The 20,293-nt window shown below is 46.6% G+C and overlaps 1 protein-coding gene across 2 annotated transcripts in view; it reads right to left on the minus strand.

Annotated features, from left to right (window-relative positions):
• DGCR2 (DiGeorge syndrome critical region gene 2) overlaps nucleotides 1–20,293 on the minus strand; it is a 65,055-nt gene that overhangs the window by 35,019 nt on the left and 9,743 nt on the right. Inside the window, exon 2 of one of the 2 annotated variants that reach the window (XM_045819760.1) lies at nucleotides 8,486–8,608. The exons of the other annotated variant lie outside the window; for it this stretch is intronic. Coding sequence (XP_045675716.1) covers nucleotides 8,486–8,608 — 123 coding nt within the window. The remainder of the gene's footprint in view (nucleotides 1–8,485; nucleotides 8,609–20,293) is intronic. 2 annotated transcript variants of the gene reach the window in all.

Consider the following 20,293-nt stretch of genomic DNA (forward strand, 5'->3'; position numbering starts at 1 on the left):
AGCTGGGAACAAGTGAGGCCACCTGGATGACCACAAGACTGCCTGCGGGCTTCAAAGGACTGTATTTTAAGTTGGAGCAGGGCCCTGGGTGGTGTGGCTCAGTTGGTTGGGCATCATCCTGCAATGCAGGGTCACTGGTTCGATTCTCAGTCAGGGCACAATGGCTGGGTCGCTGGCCTGATCCCCAGCTGGGACACGCAGGAGAGGCAGCTTATCAATGTTCCTTTCACAAATTGATGTTTCTCTCCTTTTTCTCCCTACCTTCCCCTTTCTCTCAAAAAAATGAATAAACAAAATCTTAAAAAATAAACTGGAGCAGGAAATCTGGACACTGGCTTTTGTCTTGGCCTTGCTGAGGAGATGGGCTTTGAGATGGGGAGTCTGCCCTTCTCCCAGATCACACAGCACCTTTTATGCCAGTACCTGCCTCAGTGGAGCTTTTGTGGTGGCAGGCAGATGAACGCCCTTTTTGTTTGGTAACATGCTGTACTTTGCCATGTATAATGTGCACCTATGTTTCTGTGCGCATCACACCCAGGATTATTATACTCACAGTATGTAATCATTATGCCCATGTATAATGCACATCCTTATTTTTCCCTCAAAAAACTGGGCAAAAAGTGCATGTTATACATGGCAAAATACGTACTTTCAAATGTCTTGTTTTCAAGTTCACTTAGTTCAGGCTGTGGCCAGGTAGCTCAGCCGGTTAGTGTCACCCTGATACGCCAACGCTATGGTTCCGCGGTCAGGGCGCACGTCAGAAGAACCAATGAATGAATACACAAATGGGGTAACAAACTGATGTTTCTCTCCCCATCTAAGAAAAATCCATTTTAAAAAACTTTTTAAAGAAACATTTAGTCTTTCTTCTGCCTGTTGAACCCCACTAGTGAATTTTTCAATTCCATTATAGTATTTGTCTGGTTCCTTCTAATAATTTCTTTCTCCTCATTGGTATTCTCATTTTCTCTATATACTGTTTTCCAGTTACCTTTAGTTTTTCTGTATTTTTCTTTAGCCCTTTGAGTCCATTCAATATAGTTTTAAAGCCTTTGTCTAGAATGTCAGGGATAGTTTTTGCTACTTAATTTTATTCCTTTAAGTGGGCCAGGTGTTTGGCTTCATGTCTTGTGACTTTGCTGTTGTTGAGAAGTAGGCATGGGAGGGAAGAGTCATCTCTCCTAGTCTTCGCTGACTAGCCTTGCACTGGGGAAGACCTACACCAATTAGCACGGCTTGTTCTGAGCCTAGAGTCTTCTCAAGTCTTTTCTGCACTTGCCTCTTATCTGGGCCTAAGTGTGAACTTTTTTGATTCCTAAATATATGTAACTGCTTTAAATATCTTAATTTCCCAGACAGTCCCAGCCAGCTTCTCAAGGCCTTAGATATTCTCTTGTATTCTACCACCATTAGTCCTTTGTCCAAGGCATCTGAAGCTCTGTGGTCCCCCCCCCCAATCCACCTCTGCAAGGCTTCCTGAATTGTTTCCTGAATTGTTTCCCCTGCTGTTCACAGCCTGAAATCTGAGCTACGCTGGTTTCCCAGCTTGAGCTCTGAGTCACACAGGGAAATCAGTGGCTCAGGCCACCTCCAGACAGGTTAACATGTTTCAAGTCAGGTCTGCCCAACCCCTCCTTCCTGTCGCAGGCAGGCAATCAGGGATCGGGCCACTGCTTCCTTCAGACCTGTGTGCCAGGTGGGGAGGAGTGGGGCCAAGGTGAGCTGATGCTACAAAATTTCCTACCATTTTTGAGTGTGGCTTTTTCTTGACTGGGTGCTCCTGTGGTTGGGTGTCCAACCCACCACCCAGGATGGCTATGAAGGCGGCCCAACACCAAATCATAAACTTACTTAAAATCTTTTTTTTTCCCCCATAGTGTTTGTCAGTGTTTGTGCATTTAATGTGCGGCCCAAGACAACTCTTCTTCCAGCGTGGCCCAGAGACACCAAAAGGTCAGACACCCCTACATGTAGACCTTTGACTATTTCTAGAGCTTCTATAGTTACTGTAGCCAGTCTCTAGTTGCTCTTTAAAAGTTTTCTTAAATATTTTATTTATTTATTTTTAAAGGGGGAAGGGAGGGAGACAGAGGAAGAGAAATATTGATCAGTTGCCTCTCACACACACAGCCCCACCCAGGACCTGGCCTAGAACCCAGGCATGTGCCCTGATTGAGAATCGAACTGGTGACCTCTCTGTATGCAGGCCAGTACTCAATCCACTGAGCCACACCAGCTATGGTTCTAGTTGCCTTTTTAAAATGTATCTGTAGGGGAATGAGGACTTGGAGTTTCCTAGATTGCCATTTTGCTGATGTCAGAATATATTTTTAAAGTCTACTTTTATTCCCTGAATTATAAAATAAGAATAGCTGCTAATATGTATTGAGGCAGTATTCTGTGCCATGCTCTGTTCCAAGAACTGTCAATGTATCATGCTACCAAACCTCACAACAGCCCTAGAAGGTAGACACTATTGTTTTCCTCATCTTACAGATGAGGACAGTGAAGTTCACAAAGCAACCTGCCCAAAGGGCCACAGCCAGTGGAGGCGGGGGTACCAGCCCTAGCACCTTGGTTCCAGGCCCTTGCATTTAACCACGACTTTACATGCAGCAGAGCTGGCCACCCCAGGCCACTCTGTTCTGGCCCTTTTGGTCTACAAAGCTTTGCCCAGAATCTGGGGAGCATCCCATGGATGGTTTCTTCCAGTCTAGGACACTGGCTGCCTCTCATGCTTAGGAGGAAGGTGGTCCAGCTTCCCAGAGGCTCTGTGAGCACTAAAGGCCAGGTGTTGGTAGGGTTAGGTGAGCCTCAAGGTGGGGACCAGAACCCTCCATTATGTTGACACCTCTTACACCTCTTCCAGGACATGTGAATTTCTCCAGGCGAGACCCCTCCAATCCCCTGCCTGAGGAAACACCTGGGTGCCGGCAATTGGGGGACAGGGTGGAAGAGATGGCTGTGGCTCTCACTTGCCCCCATAGGGAATTTATCTTAATTCCTCTGTTTTCCACCTCCATGGCTCCCCTCTGCTGGGCCTGATGTCTCCTATTTTGCTAACTGTAAGCCCAGGTGCTGTCTAATGGAAATACCATGCAAGCCACATTTCAACAGAAGATGAATTTTCATTTCATTTAACCCAGTATATTCAAAGTACTGTAATTTCAACATGTAATCAATATAAAAGAGTATTAACAAGACATTTCACCTTTTTAAAACTCAGTCTTTAATATCAGATATATATTTGACACTTGTAGCACACCTTAATTCGAAATGGCCACAGTTCAGGTGCTCGATACGGGACAGTGTGGGTCTGGAAAGTAAACTTCAGATCTACTGGTGGAAGAAGTCGTCTGGCTGATGAGTGCAGAAAGGAGGTGGATGGTGGAAGAGAATTCCACCACCCCTATTCTATGTCCACCCCAGAGCCCGCCAGCAGCGGCACTGGGAACTTCCAAGTCTTTCAGGGGATCTGCTTGTCAAGCAGGCCATTCCCTTGTGTTCTTTCTCTTAAGGAAGCCCATGGATGCAGTTTCTTTGCTGTGCTAAGTCGGTTTCACTTTCCCATCTATGGGTTTTTCTTAAAAAAAAAAAAAAAAAAAAAGGCTATATAATATCTGATATATTCCAAAGAACATACATGAAGAAATAAAGCCTAATAATAAAACAGTTGCGAAAGCCCACCCCCACCTGACTTAAGAACTCAGATGTCAGCTGAGGACTGACTACAAGCTTGCCTCTTCCAGTCTTACTCCTCTGTCTCCCCACCAGGGAGGGACCAGGAGTGCAAATTTTGTGTTATCAGTGTTTTACCTTTTTTCCTTTCAGTTTACCATACACGTATGTATCTGTAAATAAGATAATGGTCAGTTTTGCTTATGTTTATGCTATATGTACTTTCTGGCAAACCGCCTTTGTCACCTACATTCTGTTTTTAGGATGCATCCATGTTGCTGCAAGAACCTGACATTACCTTGCTGTTTGGGTTCCAAATACGCCAGCATGTGAATGAGGACACTGGGTTTTCCAAGATGTACATCTGTATGAGCGGTGCTGCAAGAATTTCTCTTGTGTCCCCAAGTGGAAACCCAGGATCAGAGAATATGTGACTGTGCCGCTTTGCAAGTTCATGCCCTTTTTTGTATCCATTTATCCTCACCAGCAGCAGGTGAGATTTCTAAGCCATCCACACCATCTCCTAACACTTGGTTTCATCAGACATCGTAATTTTTGCCAATCTAAGTATCCATGAAGTGGTGCATCTCACTTGGTCTTAGAATACTAATGAGGTTGAGTATCTTTCCATGTTTAATCACCACTCCTGCCAATTCTTCTGTGACATGCCTGTCTGCTGTCCACTTGCAGGAGTTATTTATATGTGCTGAATTATAGTCCTGGATAGGCTATAAATGTTGTAAACATCTTCCCACTCTGTGGCTTGTGTATTCACATTCTTTATTGCTACTTTTTGATAAAGGGAAGATCTTAGGAATGCTTCTATATTATCTTCTAGAAGTTTTTCCTAATTAACCTGAAACTGACTTTCCAGTACGTTGTACATTAGGGACCTCATTTCCTCCTTCCCGACTGTCACAGCACTCCACACTGCGCAGTCTGACCTTCGCCCAGTGACATGTAATTCCATCTCTGCCACGCACATCAAGTTTATCGGGTCTGTTTCTGGCAGCTCTTCTTCCCACTGGCCAATTTGTGCTACCCTGATCCAACTGCAAGTAAGCCTTGAAACTGTTAAGGCAAGTGCTCGCTCCTCACTCTTCTTCCAAGTGCGCTAACAACGTGAGGACAATTCTTCCAAACATTTTCGAACTGACTTGTCACATTTCCCCAAACCCTATGGGGATGCACTAAGCCCACAGATCAATGTAAGAACAGACAGCTACCACACTGAGTCTTCCTAAGCAAGAACATCCTGTCTCTATTTATTCAAGTCTTCTTTAATGACTCTTACTAAAGCTGTGAATTTTTCTCCATTAAAAATTTTACACAACCTCTGTTAGTTCCCATTTATATCAGAGATGGTTCAGTCAGAACAGAAACCATGCTGGCTATTTCAAACACAAAGGACTAGCACTAGCTTTTAGTGAAAGCAGAGAAGTGAAGTGGGCCACCTCTGCCTGTTTAACCTCTGCAGCTGCAGTGGGACAATCAGGAAGCTGCTGTTTCTGTCCACAGGTGAGGGAACCGCAGAGAGCCGCTGCCAGACCGCAGCGGCCCTGCAGCCCTGAGACGGCCGGGCAGTAGGGGGTGTGGGAGCCACTGCGCTCACTCGCCGTGGTCTGAGCCCATGCCATCCACTCCACTGCCAGGGGAAGGATTCTTCTATCTCTCTTCTACCTTCCAAATTTCATGGGGGAGGATCTCGTGGGCTAAATGGTATCCAGTAGCCTACTGGCAGGGGGTCTGAGTGTTACACCTCCAGCCTTCCAGCCCGAAAGGCAGGGAATGTGCTGAATGCACATTCAGGTATGCCAGACTGTATCTAGCATACCACCCATTTTCTATCTTCAAAAGCACGCTGAAATTACTGATCTACTGTTCCATCTTTTCCCATTCTCTTTAACCCTGTGGTTTCTTTTTATTGTAATTTTAGCAGGGCAATGAGATAATCTCATATTCACTCCAGAAGTCCTGAAGTACATGTTCAAAAGCAAACTGACCACCCATGGCTGGGGCTTCCTACAGGTTTACTTAAACTCGCCCTACAGACAGGAAGGCCACAGCAAAAGTGATTATTAACTAACTTCCTGTCCAACCCCCGCCCCCCCCATATAGGTTAATGACTACTTAACCTATATCTATGGGTTTTTTTTAAAAAAAGATTTTATTTGGTTATTTTTAGAGGGAGAGAAAAGGAGGGAGCAAGAGAGGGAGAGAAGCATCGGAGAGAGAGAGAAATACCGATTGGCCACCCCTTGCACACACCCCGCCCTGGCACGGAAGCTGCTACCCGGGCATGTGCCCTGACCAGGAATCAAATTGGGGACCCCTCTCCCTGCGGAATGGCGCCCAATCAACTGAGCCACACTGGCCAGGGCATATCTATGATGCTTTAAAAATTAATTTCTTTTAAAATAAACTACAAAGACAAAATTTGACAACTATGACAAAATTTCAGCAGTTATTAATTCAGGGAAGCGAGAAACAAATATTATTCTTTGTATACTTTGATAAATTCCTCAAAATCCCAACCCTGAAACAATCGGAAATCATCCTGCCACCCCACCTGGATCTCGGTGGGGCACTACACCACAAGCCAGGCACAGTCCCCTGAGTCAAGGGGAAAGCCGGAGTAGTGGGGCATTCCGCAGGCCCTCAGCCTCCCCACCCCTCCTCCGAGTGTCCTCACCCCTCCTCTGGTACAGCAGACCCTCCTCGGCCTCAGTGAGTTTGCACACACCATCATTGTCATCACACCCTCAATGGTCGGTGCCTAAAACACGCCACCTACTCACAAACAACTCTGGGCTCCTGTAGGTCAGACTTAATTTTTCTGTTAGGGGAGAAGACACAGGAACCTACCTAACTTCAAGTCAACACTTAAACTAAGTGACCTGTAACTCTCTGTACCAACCACATGACCCCAGGAGAAATCGGATGGGCTCCTGCCTTCATGGAGAGATGAGCAGGTTGAACCAGGAGGGCGCTCACCATTGTCTTCAGTTTCTATAGCAGGGCAGTTATCACACATAACCTTAAAAGCTAAGCCAAAGACGCTCTGAAAACAACAGGTAAGCCATGCTTCCAGTTCAAAGCAAGCCAGGAACCATCTGATTCTTTGTTCAGAAAATTCTGCAGGAGGCTAGATATGAAGTTTCATCCCACAAGTCAGAACAGGTGGTGCTCCCAGGCACCATCACCGGTTCCTCGCCAGGCTACCCAACATCTAGTACTCACATCTCAAGTACTGAGAAGGTCATGCTCTCAGCGGAGACCCAAGGAATGGCCAGGTAGATTCCTAGACACAGGGCTATCCCGGAAGCTCCTAACCCAGCCACCATCATCCTGACTCTCATTTGGAAAGGCAGACACCTCCACTACAGACATGCACATCCGGCGAAGGAAGAACAGGCACAGGGATGATGATTAAAAGGGGTCCTTTCATAGGGGTCCTCTTCACAGGCAAATACAGTCCAAAGAGATCACCTCTATTTCTTATTTTGGGACCCCCCCACCCCACAATGCATTATCCCAAGCTCAGCTGCGAAATTCCACTGCACATGCTTCCTGATCCCCTGGCTGGAGTTCGTCAGCTTTCTTCAGCACCTGGCCTACAGGAACTACAGCACTCCTTTCACTGGCTGAACGCTGAAAAGAAGCCTGTCCTAGGCCAGGTCCCCCTGAGGAAGAGGACTGGTCTCCTGCCCTGAGGGAGGCTCAGTCTGGAAAGGGAGACCAAGCATGGGCACAAGTGACGGTAAGAATTACCAGCAGCTCTACGGGCTGTCGGAGAGACAGGGCAGGTGCTGGCAGAGGCCACCCTACAGCCAGCAGGCCTAGAGACGCCTGCTTGTTGTGGAACCACCCAGTCAAGCCTCGAAGGGTGAGCAGGGTCTGTCCATGCGGAGACAGAAAAGGGGATTCCGAGGAAGGAGAAAGGAGGAAGGCATAAACAAAGCATGTGGCTAGGAAATTCTTCATGGGGTGAGCACAGGAAACAGCCTAGCTGAGTCACTGAGGGGAAAACAGCAACAAACTGTTTTGGCAAAAAGACAAGGCCAGATTGAGAAGAAATTTGAATGCAAGGCCGAAGAGTACAGGTTTGAGATTCTCACACTGGAGTAAGATGCACCTTCCTCTTAGGGCCTTTTATCAGAACCACCTGGGTCTTAAACACATTAGAATGTGCACAAGTGCGCCTGTCTCACACACATGCCGGAGTGCACTCGAGACACTACAACCCAAGCCGAGAGCCAGGGATGCAGTGCACGCCATTACTCATGGGTGTGTTAGCCTCTTTGAGGGCACTGGACCAGAAACCAGGCGGAACACCGACTCAGACTTCTATGGCATTCCCCGTCTTTACAAAACGTGCGTCATCAGGAGAGAACCCCCAGTGAAAGGTGACTAGTGACTGAGTGAGCAGGACAGAGGGAGAGCCAAGGTCTACACGACCCTCATCGGGGTTCCAGCCATGTCTCAAAGGCACCCACCTCTAAAGTTGGGCAAGAGGGAAGCAAGAGGTCACCACACTTCAGGGTGCTGCTCTCAGGGCCAGTGTCACCTCTCGAAACATGGCATCACGGGTGCTCCTCGTTCCTCACCACAGCCCTGACCCTGCCATCTCACAAGTCCTGAGATCTACCTGTGTTGGGCACCTTTTTTAAAAATACAGAGAAAGAGAGAGGATGAGGTGCTCAAAATAACCTTCCAGTGCATGGATATAGCGTGGGGTGCTGGATGACACCATCTCCCAATGGGACGAAGGGGCCACGTGCTTCTGCCTGCCCGACACACTCACCTGGACAGTCGGCTTCGTCGCTCTCATCCTCACAAGTCACCCAGCCGTCACACTGCCAGGGGAGGGGGATGCACTGGATGGTGCCGCTGCGACAGGCAAACTGCCCAGGGTTGCACCACAGCTCTGTGAAACCAAAGGGCAAGAGGCCATTGAGGAAGCGGCAGTAGCAGTGGAGACCTGGAGTGGCCAGCTGCCACAGCTCGGTCCTGCCGCTGCCTGGGTCCCATGAGCATGACCCGGATACCAAGCAGCCTGCCGACAGCCCGCCTCTTTGGGGGTGTGCACGCATGCCCCAAGGATGAGCCAAGAGCTGTGCCCCAAATGCCACAGGTCCCCAGAGCATCACATTCCCCCAAGACCTTGCCCTTCGTGCTCAAACTCAAACACACACACTGCCACGTTTCTGCTCCGTTGTCAGTCTGTGCTGCACTGCAGGGAGACAGAAACAAGAGGGCACACCTCTCTCTCTTGAGGGATTCTGGGTCGACAGAGTAGACACACATACACTCCACACATATACACAGACAAACACACACACTTGGGTTTCTGACAAAGCGCAAAAGCAGGTCACCACCACAGGGGCGCTCAAACAATGTGATGGAGACTGCCTCCACCTATGGGGCTAGGGTGCTTCTTAAAGACGGTGGGGTGCGAACAGGGTTCCCCAGGCAGGTGGACAGTTTCAGAGGCACATATGACACAGCAGGAAGGGAAGAGCAACCCAGAGACGGCCGGACTTAAGGAAATACCACAGGGCAGCAGAACACGCCAGTTACACTGTATGGGTTGACGGATGCGCAGTCACTGGCGATGAGGTTGGAAATGGAAGAAGGATCAGACTGCGGAGGCTTTGGGGGCAGGATAATTCTGACCTTTATTTGTTATGCTGTAGGGAGCCGACAAGTAATGTAATAAGATCTATATTTTAGGCAGACATCACTGGCAATAGTTTCTGGAAGCAATTAAAATAGGGGACCAGACAAAAATATTAAATAGCCAAGAAAGGTCATGAACTGAGGCAGGGGTCAGTAAATTACAGCCCAAGAGCCAACTCTTGCTCTGCCCACTGTTTTTTTTTTTTTTTAATAAAGTTTTCTTGGAACACAGCCACAAACATATATAGTCTACGTCTGCTTTTGAGCTACAACAGCAGAGGTGAGTGGCTACACCAGAGGCTGTATGACCTGCAATGCTGAAAACATTTACTCTCTGGTCCTTCAAGAAAAAGTTGGCAGACTCCAGAACTGAGGTGGCAGCTGATAAATGGGCAAACCTTGGAACCCACGGAAAACACTGAAGTGCGAGGGGCAAAGTCCTGCACACCAGTGTGATGACACAGGAAGAATGGGTGGAGTTAAAGGAATGAACTTAACTGCCCATCTGCAACAATGAAATACATAAAACGTCGGTCCTCCAGGCACTGGTCCTCAGGCGAGGAAGAGCAGTGAAATTCCCTGAGAGTCAGGAAACACACAAGTGAGCCTTACTGCCCGAAGAACATTTCCAGGCGACAGAGTAGGGGGAGGGACTCCAGGGCAACCTGGAAGACTTTAGGAGGCGAGTGGAAGCAGCTAAAAGCTAGGGGAAACTAAGGCAGGCAGCACTCACAGCGCAGCACTGTGGGATCACAGGAAGGGAAAGAGAGCACAGACAAGACTTCAGAGATGCACAGAAGGACCCTGGGGCAGTAGGCATGGTGTTGATCAGCGTGTGGTGGGAGGAAACTACCCCAGGCTGCGCAATTACCACCCAAGGGTAAGAGGGAAGAGTAACCAAAATTCAGCAGGACCACAAACAATCCCTATTCTGCAGCCAGTCAGGAAAAACCTCCTAACTTGTGGGACATTGAGTCAACTACTCAGAAGAGTTTTGTGTCATTAGTGGGGAAACATGAACTCCAGGCTAAATACTGCTCAGTCCTAACAAAGATTAAAAGCAAGGCCTGATGAAATCAGCCCTGGCTGGGGTGGCTCAGTGGGTTGAGCACCGGCCTGCAAACCAAAGTGCCCCCAGTTTGATCTCCAGTCAGGGCACAGGCCTGGGTTGTGGGCCAGGTCCCTGAAGTGGGGTCTTGCAAGAGGCAACCACACACTGATGTTCCTCTCCCTCTTTTCTCCCTCCCTTCCCCTCTCTCTAAAAATAAATAAATAAAACCTTAAAAAAAAAAAAAGACCAGTCACATACTGGAAGAGAACATTTGTAAATCAAATATCTGATAAAGTACTCGTATCCAGAATATACTAAGAACTCTCATATTTCAATAAGAAAACAACCCATCCAATTTTTAAAGTGGGCAAAAGATTTTAATAAACAACCAAAGAGGGTATACAGATGGCAAATAAGCACATAAGGAAACAAAATAAAACCATAATGAAATACCATTACATACTTATTAATGGTTAAACAAGAAAAGGATAATACCAAGAGTGGACAAGTATGTGAAGCAACTGGAACTCTCTTACATTGTTAATGGGAATGCAAAGTGTTACAGCTACTTGGAAAACAATCAACCATTTCTAAAAGGTTGACTATATACCTACCATATGACCCAGTCACTCCACTCCTAGTTATTTATGCAAGCATAGTGAAAGTACATGTCCATAGCAATTTTATTTGTGATAGCCAAAAGCCAGAAACAATCCAAATGTCCAAAACAAGTGGGGATAAACAAAGTGCAGTACAGTTATACAAACGACTATTACTCAACTATAAAGATAAACCAACCACTGCTAATACAGCAACAGGTAAAAGCAAAACAAAATGGAACAAAAATAAGGGTCGGCTGCAGGCAGTGGTTTGCCAGCCCGTGTTCTAGAGTTTAACTGCAGAGATAACACATTAACCTCAACCCCATAACCAACATGCAGCAAAGGCCTCCCTCTACTCTTAACGTCCACGACAAAGTATCAACAAGCCTCTGGCCCTGGCTGGTGTGACTCAGTGGACTGAACTCTGGCCTGTGAACCAAAAGGTCGCTGGTCCACTTCCCAGTCAGGGCACATGCCCTACATTGCTGTCCAGGTCCCCAGGTGGGGGAGTGCGAGAGGCAGCAGATGGATGTACCACTCACACATTGATGTTTCTCTCCCTCTCTCTCCCCCTTCCCCTCTAAAAGTAAATAAATAGAACCTTAAAAAGTATAAATGTTAAAAACAGTAACAACAATCCTCTGATATCCTGGGGAAGGTTCTCTCCCTTCCTGAGTCACCTGTAGTGCAGGCGCTGTTCTGAAATCAATCCAGTATGTGAGTCACTGGTTAACAATGTGAATCACGTATTCAAAAAATATTCACTGAGCTCCTACTCTGTGCCAGGCAACTCTCCAGGCGAGTAGTAAACAAAGTAGGGTAAACCCGGGACTCCCACTGTGTGGGGGAGACTGATGCATAGTCAACTGCTCAGCACATCAGCCCGGGGTTCTGATGGCTCTAATCGGCATCACTCTAGCTGTAAATCTACATTCCTTTACTTTCTTCCTTAGTATCCTCTTGAGGCCCTTTGTAACGCATCCAGAAAAATTTCTGCCTCAAAGTTGCTCAAAACAGTCACCTCCTCTTCCCACTACTGGCTTTGCCAAGGCCCCTGTCCCAGGCCTTCTGTTGCAATGGCTGCCCCCTGGGTGTAAAACGGGAGAGCAAAGCGGACTCTTGTCGCTGTTTGAAATAACCCATACCCCCACCATGTAAGCGCAAGGCCACAGCACCAAACAAGAACCTTTATCACATCAGCTCTCCTCAAGTCTTCTGCTCCCAGTACCTCTTTACACACTTAAAATTTCTGAGGACCCAGAAGATCTTTAGTTTATGTGGGTTAAACACATGGACATTTACTGTGTTAGAAGTCGAAACTGAGAAATGTTTTTAAACACAAGATTCCCAAGCTCGTGCTCAACAGGTTAAATACAGAGTCACTATGTTTCAGCAATCCCACTCCTAGGTACATGTTTGAGAGAACTGAAAGCAGGGACTCACACACACACCCATGCGCTGATGTCCACGGCAGCATTACTCACACCAGCCCAGGGGTGGAAACAACCCAAGCGTTCAACAGATGAATGGATAAGCAAAATGTGGCATCGCTGTACTATGCAACATTACTAGGTCGTAAAAAGGAAACTGACACATGCTACAAAATGGATGAAACTTCAGGACGTTCTGCTGGGTGAAAATGAGCTAGACAGAGAAGGACAAATGCTATGTGACTCCACTTACATGACGTTCCTCCCTAGAGCAGTCAAATTTGTAGACACAGGCCACCGGGGGCGGGGCAGAGGTGATGGAGTTTCAGTCTGGAAACCAGTGCTGGGTGCCAGCTGCACCACACCGTCCATGTGCCTGACGCCACTGAGGTGGACACTTAACAGTGATGAAAGTGGTAACCTTTGTTTCTTTTTCTATGCACTCAGTGATGGATCTTAGAGAGAGAGGAAGGGACGGGGAGAGAGAGAGGAACATCGATCGGTTTCCCACTTATCAACCTGTTTGCTGGTTGGCTCCTGTCTGTGCCTTGATGGGACCGAACACACAGCCCTGGTGCACTGGGATGACGCTCCAACCACCTGACTACCCAGCCCAGTCCAAAGTGCTCAAAATTTATGTTATGTGTATTTTACCATAATTTTAAAAGAGAGAGAGAGAGAAAAGGAATCCCAAGCACACATCCCATGTAACTGTCAATACATGTCACACAGCCTCTGGAAATGCACCGTGCACCCATGAGAGAGTAAGAGAGGGGGACAAATGGCACCTCAGTGTCAAAACTGCTATTAAGGAAATAGCTTTGACCTCGCAGAACCCCCCTCCCCAGGCCCCTGGCCACACCTGAAGAACTACCACTTTAAATTATGCAATGTGTGGGAATTAAAGGATTCATGCCCTATAGAAATTCGCAAGTCTCTGCAATACAGTCTTTCTCTAGATTCTATTTGTTCTTTGTCAGCAGGCCTTGGTCTCTTTTTGAATTATGTAAACTGAGCCGTCTCAAATTACTACGTGAAATTTAGTATGCTGTCTCAGTTTTCAGAATCGATTTCTCAACATTTGCCCACAAAGAAATAGAGGAAGACAGTACAGCGGAAGCACACGTGTCCAGTCACACTGTTCAGGAAATGAAAAAATTTCCTGCTGAGAAACACAGAAGAGAATGCTACCTCATCTCTTCCCTCTGCCCACAGCCCGCTCCGTGGCCTCTACTAGTGGACAGAGATCCTTAGACACAGCCCCTGCACTGTGCCGGAGTGCCCACCCTGGGACCAGAAGGCCCCAGCTTGGGGGCTTGGGGGGCGGGGGCAGGGGGCAGCATAGTCTCTGTCAGGTTGTTGCGGCATTCTTCCTTGGAAAGAGCTAACAGCTGCTTCCCAGCAGGGCAGGAAATTCCCACGGGTTCTCATTCTGGCCACCCCCCTCCCCGCAAAGGGCAGTACTGGGACAGAGGTATTTAACCAACACAACCCTTAGAACCAGAAGGGAAAGATCTGAAAGTAAGTGCTGGCTGGGCCCTGCTGTACAAGTGACATGACAGCTCTTCTAGGAGAAGAGCTCCTGCAGGATGCTGGGTCCTCTCCAGCACCATGGAACTCGGGCCAGCGGTCTCTTCTCTGGACACCTTCAAGAGGGGACAGAGACCACTAAAAATACAAACAGAGGGCATCCCTGCTAAGCAGGCTTCTGAAGAAGGGTTACCTGTGTCCTGAGGTAAGAAGGTGAGAATGAGGGGCTTAAACTGGGTCTCAGAATAAGCAGCCCCTGAACCACCAGTGAACACGGGGAAGGCCTACTGGCTAAGGGCCCGGCCTGGACAAATGCCACCAAGCAGGAAAGGAGCACTCTGCTTGGCTGGGGCTAGGCAGGATTTAAGACCTAAAGGTACTGCAGGACCAGATGGCTTCCACGGACGCGCCATGGCCCCAGGGGTGGACGCTGCTGGCACTGGAGGACCATTCCCTCAGAACACTGACTGGCAGCAGACACAGAATGGACTTGGGAAGGCGAACTGGGTGAGGGAAAGCACTGCCAGGCATTTGCAACCATCACGGGCGGTCATTCTAGAACAAAGTGAGACTGTGCTACAATCTCTCACCGTCTCTATAGTGCTCTAAATGCCATCTACCCTTTCCCAAGGTGAAGGAGCACCTCCCTCCACGTGGGTTCTTAGGAGCCCTGGCTCGGCAGCTTCTGCAGCTCCCCCTGTAGTTCCTCTGGCCCTTTCGTGGTGACTGTCATTTTACAGCCTCAGCAGGCCTGCCTGCAACCTCCCTGCTCCTGAAACTTCCTGGCACAATGTGTCAGCCTTGAAAGAGAACCCAAATGGCCTGTCCCAAGAAAAGCTACAGGTCCCAGCTCTCAGACCACAATGAAGACCCACATCAGCAATGACACCTACTCAGCCTCACTGGGTTTCATTCCTTCATCAGTGAAACGTGGGGGTGATCGTCCTTGCCCTGCTGTCCTAATTTTTGAGTTGGGAAGCGGGGTGGGGAGAGGGGTCATAAGACCCAAAGGAGAAATCCACTAAAACAGTGCTTGGCTGCTGAACAATTTCATGTATTCCATCCTTGGAATAATTCTTGAGGACCTCTGAAAAGGCAAATGCTCTCAGAGAGACTCATAGGGGGAAAGGGAAGACGGGCAGGGACCAAAGAACAGGGCTTTGCACAGCATGGCCTGCCGCTGGGTTTCAGAAGCAAAGCCCAGCTATGGCTGCTGTTAACGGCGGGCCTGGGCACCCCTGGGCTCTGGCAGGCACCAGGGCTGCAGCAGGAAGGTAGCCAACACATGAACATCGAGCTGAAAGGAGCTCAGAGCCCAACTGGCCCCATGACTTTCACACGAGGGCCCAGAGCTCAAGGGGGAGTAAGACGCATGTAGCTCAGAGAAAACTAAAGGACTGAAGATTTACTAATAAAATGTAAGGGAAGGCCTGACACTGCTATATCTGCTGAACCCCCCGTCTAGTCCAGCCCCTGCTTCACGTCCCGTGTCAAGTTGGCAGCAGCAGAACAGAGGCCAGAAACCAGGCCCTGTGCTCTCACCCAGATCCCCACCCCCAAAGCCAGCACAGCTAAGGACAAGTCAGGATTTGGGGTGAATCAATGCTACCTTTACCAGGATGTCCTTCGTTCTGATTAGGGGTGTAGCCAACACACCCTCCTTCAAAGGACTGGGTACCAATTTCTGATTCAGACCCATTTCCTCTTTGTTAAGACAGAAGACAGGACTTATGAACTGCTGTGCCTCCACAGAGGCCAGCCATGCAAAGCCCCAGGGCACCAGGAGCACCTGCCTGCCAATGGGGACCTGTACACTAGGAGCACAAAAACAGTTTTGTGTGTGTGTTTTAAAATCCTCACCTGAGGATACGTGTATTGATTTTAGAGACAGGTTTCAGAGAAAGAGAGACAGAAAAACATTGATGTGAGAGAGAAACATCGACTGGCTGCTTCCCACACGTGCCTCAACCAGGGATCAAACAGCAACCTAGGTATGTGCCCTGACTGGGAATAGAACCCACAACCTTTTGGTATATGAGATGATGCTCCAACCAACTGAGCCACCTGACCAGGGCTCCTGTTGTGTGTAGGTCTGAAATATATCCACAAGTTCTTTGATATGCCTCTCTAAATGCCAGTAGCTCCTCAGGCACTATCACCACCAAACCCCTTCCCAAATAGACCCCGGGGCACAAAGAGAATCACACTCAGTCCCCTCTCCACGTGGGAGGGGAGGCTCATCAGACCACTGTGCATGAGACGAGGCAGGTGACCAGCTCAGGGGGAGTGTTAGCTACTTTCTCCGATGAGCCAAAGAGTCACATGACAGACACTAGAGAACGTCACACCTGAACAAAGTGACAAGGCTGAACTTCAGTATTTATTTCTCATAAATAACACGCATTTTCTACATCCAAGAGATAAAGCCACTATCAGCTGCTACCTTCTATCCTCAGACATTGCCCAACCTGGACACTAGCTTATCACCCCTGACCTGCCTTCCAGTTAATTTCCTCTTAGGCAGATGCTTGGGGGAAGAAGGCCCTGATCAATTAACTTATCCTTGAAGAGGAGGAAGAGGCCCCAAGGAAAAGAATGTGACTGGAAAGAAAAGGCGAGGTCACCAATATTCTATGAAATGAATGACACTTCAAAAAAAGTAACAGCAACCTGCAGTGTGCCTGTATCTTATGAAGGCTGACGTGCAGGAGGGGGTTCGGAGGCACACACCTGGGCCTAAGACCAGAGCAGGAGAGCAGGGTGGAACTGGAGTGACAGCTATCTCGCATCTGACATAACAGCTGCCGGCAGTCCACTGGACACTCACACCACCTTTGCTGACAGCTACAGCACAGTGCGGCCAGTGCGTCTCAGGAGAAACACAGCTGCGGCAAAAGCAGATTCCCGAATGTTCATTTTGCATGTGCCAGGCAATGGATCAAATACATTATTATTATATTTAAATCCTTAAGACACAGCTATTACCTCCTTCAATAAATGCAGCTGCACGCCTCATGAGGGTCAGGCACTGTGCTGCAGGCAAGTGAAAAGAGCAAATAAAAAAAAACCAACACAAGGTTTCCTGGAGCTCAGAGTCCAGGAGGGAGGCTGATCTTCCCAACCTTGAGGTAAGCAAAGATTTCACAGAGGAACACAGAAAGCGTGACTATAAAAGAAAAAAAAAGATAAAATGGATTTCTTCAAGATTAACCACCTCTGACCAGGAGCTCACTGCAGACACACAGATCAGCAGAAGAGAACACAGAGCCCGGAGAGTAAACACAGACGTGCCCACCTGCTTTTTGATGAGGTGCAGAAACAACTCAGCAGAGAAAGGCAACCTCTCAACAAGTGGTGGTGGGACAACCTGACATCCTCTCATCAAGTGATGCCTACTTATCCAAAATGAACCTCAGTCCACACCTCATATCAGATATAAAAATTAGCTCAAAACACATCAAAGACTTAAATATAAAACCTAAGACCACAAAACTTCTAGCAAAAGACATAAAACCTTTGTGAACTTGGGTTAGACAGAGTGCTTACATATATCACCAAGATCTATAAAAGAAAAAATGTTATAAACTGGACTTCATCCAAAGCTCAGTGGCTGTCAGGTGGGAACCTCAAGGTGGGGTGGCAGTGGCCACAAAGTGGCAGCAAGAGGGAACTGGCAACGGACCTATGTTCTGTATCTTACCTGTGGGGTTGATTACATAATTCTACACACTTGTCAAAGCTCAAAAATGATATAGTGGAGAGTGAATTTTAGTGTACTAAATTAAAAAATAATGCAGATAACTGATGTCATACCAATAAATTCAATTAAAAAGTTAAAAAAATTTAAAGTAACAAATAAAACATTTTAAAAGTACAGTTAAGCAAATTAATGGGTAGGTCATTGAAAATATCTGCAACATATCTAAGAACTTTTAACTGGAATATACAAAGAATTTCTACAATTCAATAATAAATATAAATAATAAAAAGGCAAACAACCTCATAAAAGTGGGTAAACGCATTGAAGAAATGCTTCTCAAAAGAAGATAAATGAAGTTACCATGACATGAGAAAGTATTTGCTACCACCACTCCCTGGGAAATGCAGTTAAAACCACAGGAGGGTCCTGACCCATGTAGGTCAGCTGGCCAGGCGTTCTGCAAAGCCACAGATCACTGGTTCGATTCTTGGTCAGGGCACATGTCTGGGTTGTAGGCCAGATCACTGGTTGGGGGCGTGCAAGAGGCAACCCATCAATATTTCTTTCACACATAAATGTTTCTCTCCCTTTCTTTCTTCCTCCCTTCCCCTCTAAAAAAAAAAAATAATGAATAAATAAAATTTTTTAAAAAAAGAGTGATTTGCAAAAATCGCAATCAATGACAAAATTAGGACAACCATACCTCAGAACTCTTAAAAATAAAAAATGATTCATTTTAACATATTCAATTATCACAAAAATAACTTTTAAACTAAACTTTTGATTCTGGGATAAGTTTAGGTTTAAACTTCCCAGAAAAGTTTCCATATGCCCGTTAGCCAGTTTCCCCTGTTAGTATCTTATACTACTGCTAGGCTGATAAATAGTACACCAAGGCGGGAGGGGAGGGAGACATGTGTCACTAATTAATTCAGCAGCCCTGAGTCTGGTCCGATACGACTGCCAGGTGTTCCAAAAATCACAGGAAAAACCATGATAGCACAGGAGGAGGGGAGCCCTTGAAGTTCTGTATGTATGGTTTCCACTGCCTGGTAAAGAAAGTCTTTGAAACTGTATTAATCCCACCCTGGAAAGGTGAGGAGAGGGGGAACACAAAAGGTGGCTACAAGCATAAAACCCCTAAAATCCCAACAGACAGAGCACTCAGACTAGCAGATGCCCACTTGTAGCTTCATGCTCAAGTGTATTTTATAAATAAACTTACGACTTCATTTCCACTATACATGGGGCACTTGGACTAGCTGGGTGCCCGCTTGCAGCCTCATTCTCAAGTGTATTTCAAAAATAAACTTGCTATCTCATTTCCACTGTGCATACTGTCTCTTGCCTGAATTCTTCTATTGGGAGCTAAGGAGGGAGAGCCTTCTAACTTGGGTCTCCCCAGTAACCCTACTACGGCACATTTGTCACAACTAGGAAATCAGTATCAGTACATTTCTATGAACTGAATTCCAGACTATTCAAATTCTACTAGTTATTTCATTAATGTCATTTTCCTGTTCTAGGATTAAATCTAGGACTTGTGTTACAAAGTAATTACCTTGTAACTTGCGTTACAAAGTAATTTCTAATACAGTCCATCAGAAAATACTAGTTATCACCCTGACTGGAGCATCAAGCATCATCCTGTACACCAAAAGGCTGAGGTTTCAATTCCTGGTCAGGGCACACACCTAGGCTGTGGGTTTGATCCCCAGTCGGGAATGTATGGGAGGCAATAAATAGATGTTTCTCTCCCTTTCTCCACTCCCTCCTTCCTCTCTCTCTCTCAAATCAATAAACATATCCTTGGGTGAGAGGACAAGAAATTTTAATAAGATATTAAAGTTAACAAAAATGAAATAATTAATTAATAGTACTTATTAATACCCCAAATCTAAAGAATACAATTGTTACAAATTTTACTTAGGCTTTCTTTTTACTGACACACAATTCTCTTCCACACAAACGAAACTGGAAAAAATATTTTTTAAAGATTTTATTTATTTATTTTTAGAGAGGAAAGGGAGGGGGAGAGAGAGAAACATCAATGTGCAGTTGCTGGGGGCCGTTGCAACCCAGGCATGTGTCCTGACTGGGAATCGAACCTGCGATGCTTTTGTTCGCAGCCCGAGCTCAATCCACTGAGCTGTGCCAGCCAGGGCTTGGAAAAAATATTTTAAGCAAATAGCAATATATACTAATTAATGAGAGCTGACAAGTTAAACTATAAATATCTACTCCAAAAAATGTTTTTAATTCACTCATGAAAATATTACAACCTATTCAAAATGAGATGTTTCCTTACAAATTACTATAATGTAATAGAAGTTTAAAAATGAGACTACAATAAATACCTCTCTCAATATTATTTATTTAATAAAAGTGGTTTCAAATCAGTATGGTTTTGAACCTACCTAGGAGAGAACTAATCCAAGCAGATTTTTGACTCAGTACTTTGAGTATACACCATTGGTCTAAATTCAAAAAGAGCTGGAAAAAAAATCCAAAATTCTACTCCGGCACTTCACCGTTGGTAGTGGTAATGGGTGCACGACTCCTGAAAGTGTTCTGGGTGCACCGCGGGAGTAAGCAAATGAGTAAATCTACTGATGTTGAT

The sequence above is a fragment of the Phyllostomus hastatus genome, unplaced genomic scaffold, assembly GCF_019186645.2.
Source record: "Phyllostomus hastatus isolate PE091 unplaced genomic scaffold, TTU_PhHast_1.1 phas_scaffold_387, whole genome shotgun sequence".
NCBI lineage: Eukaryota > Metazoa > Chordata > Mammalia > Chiroptera > Phyllostomidae > Phyllostomus > Phyllostomus hastatus.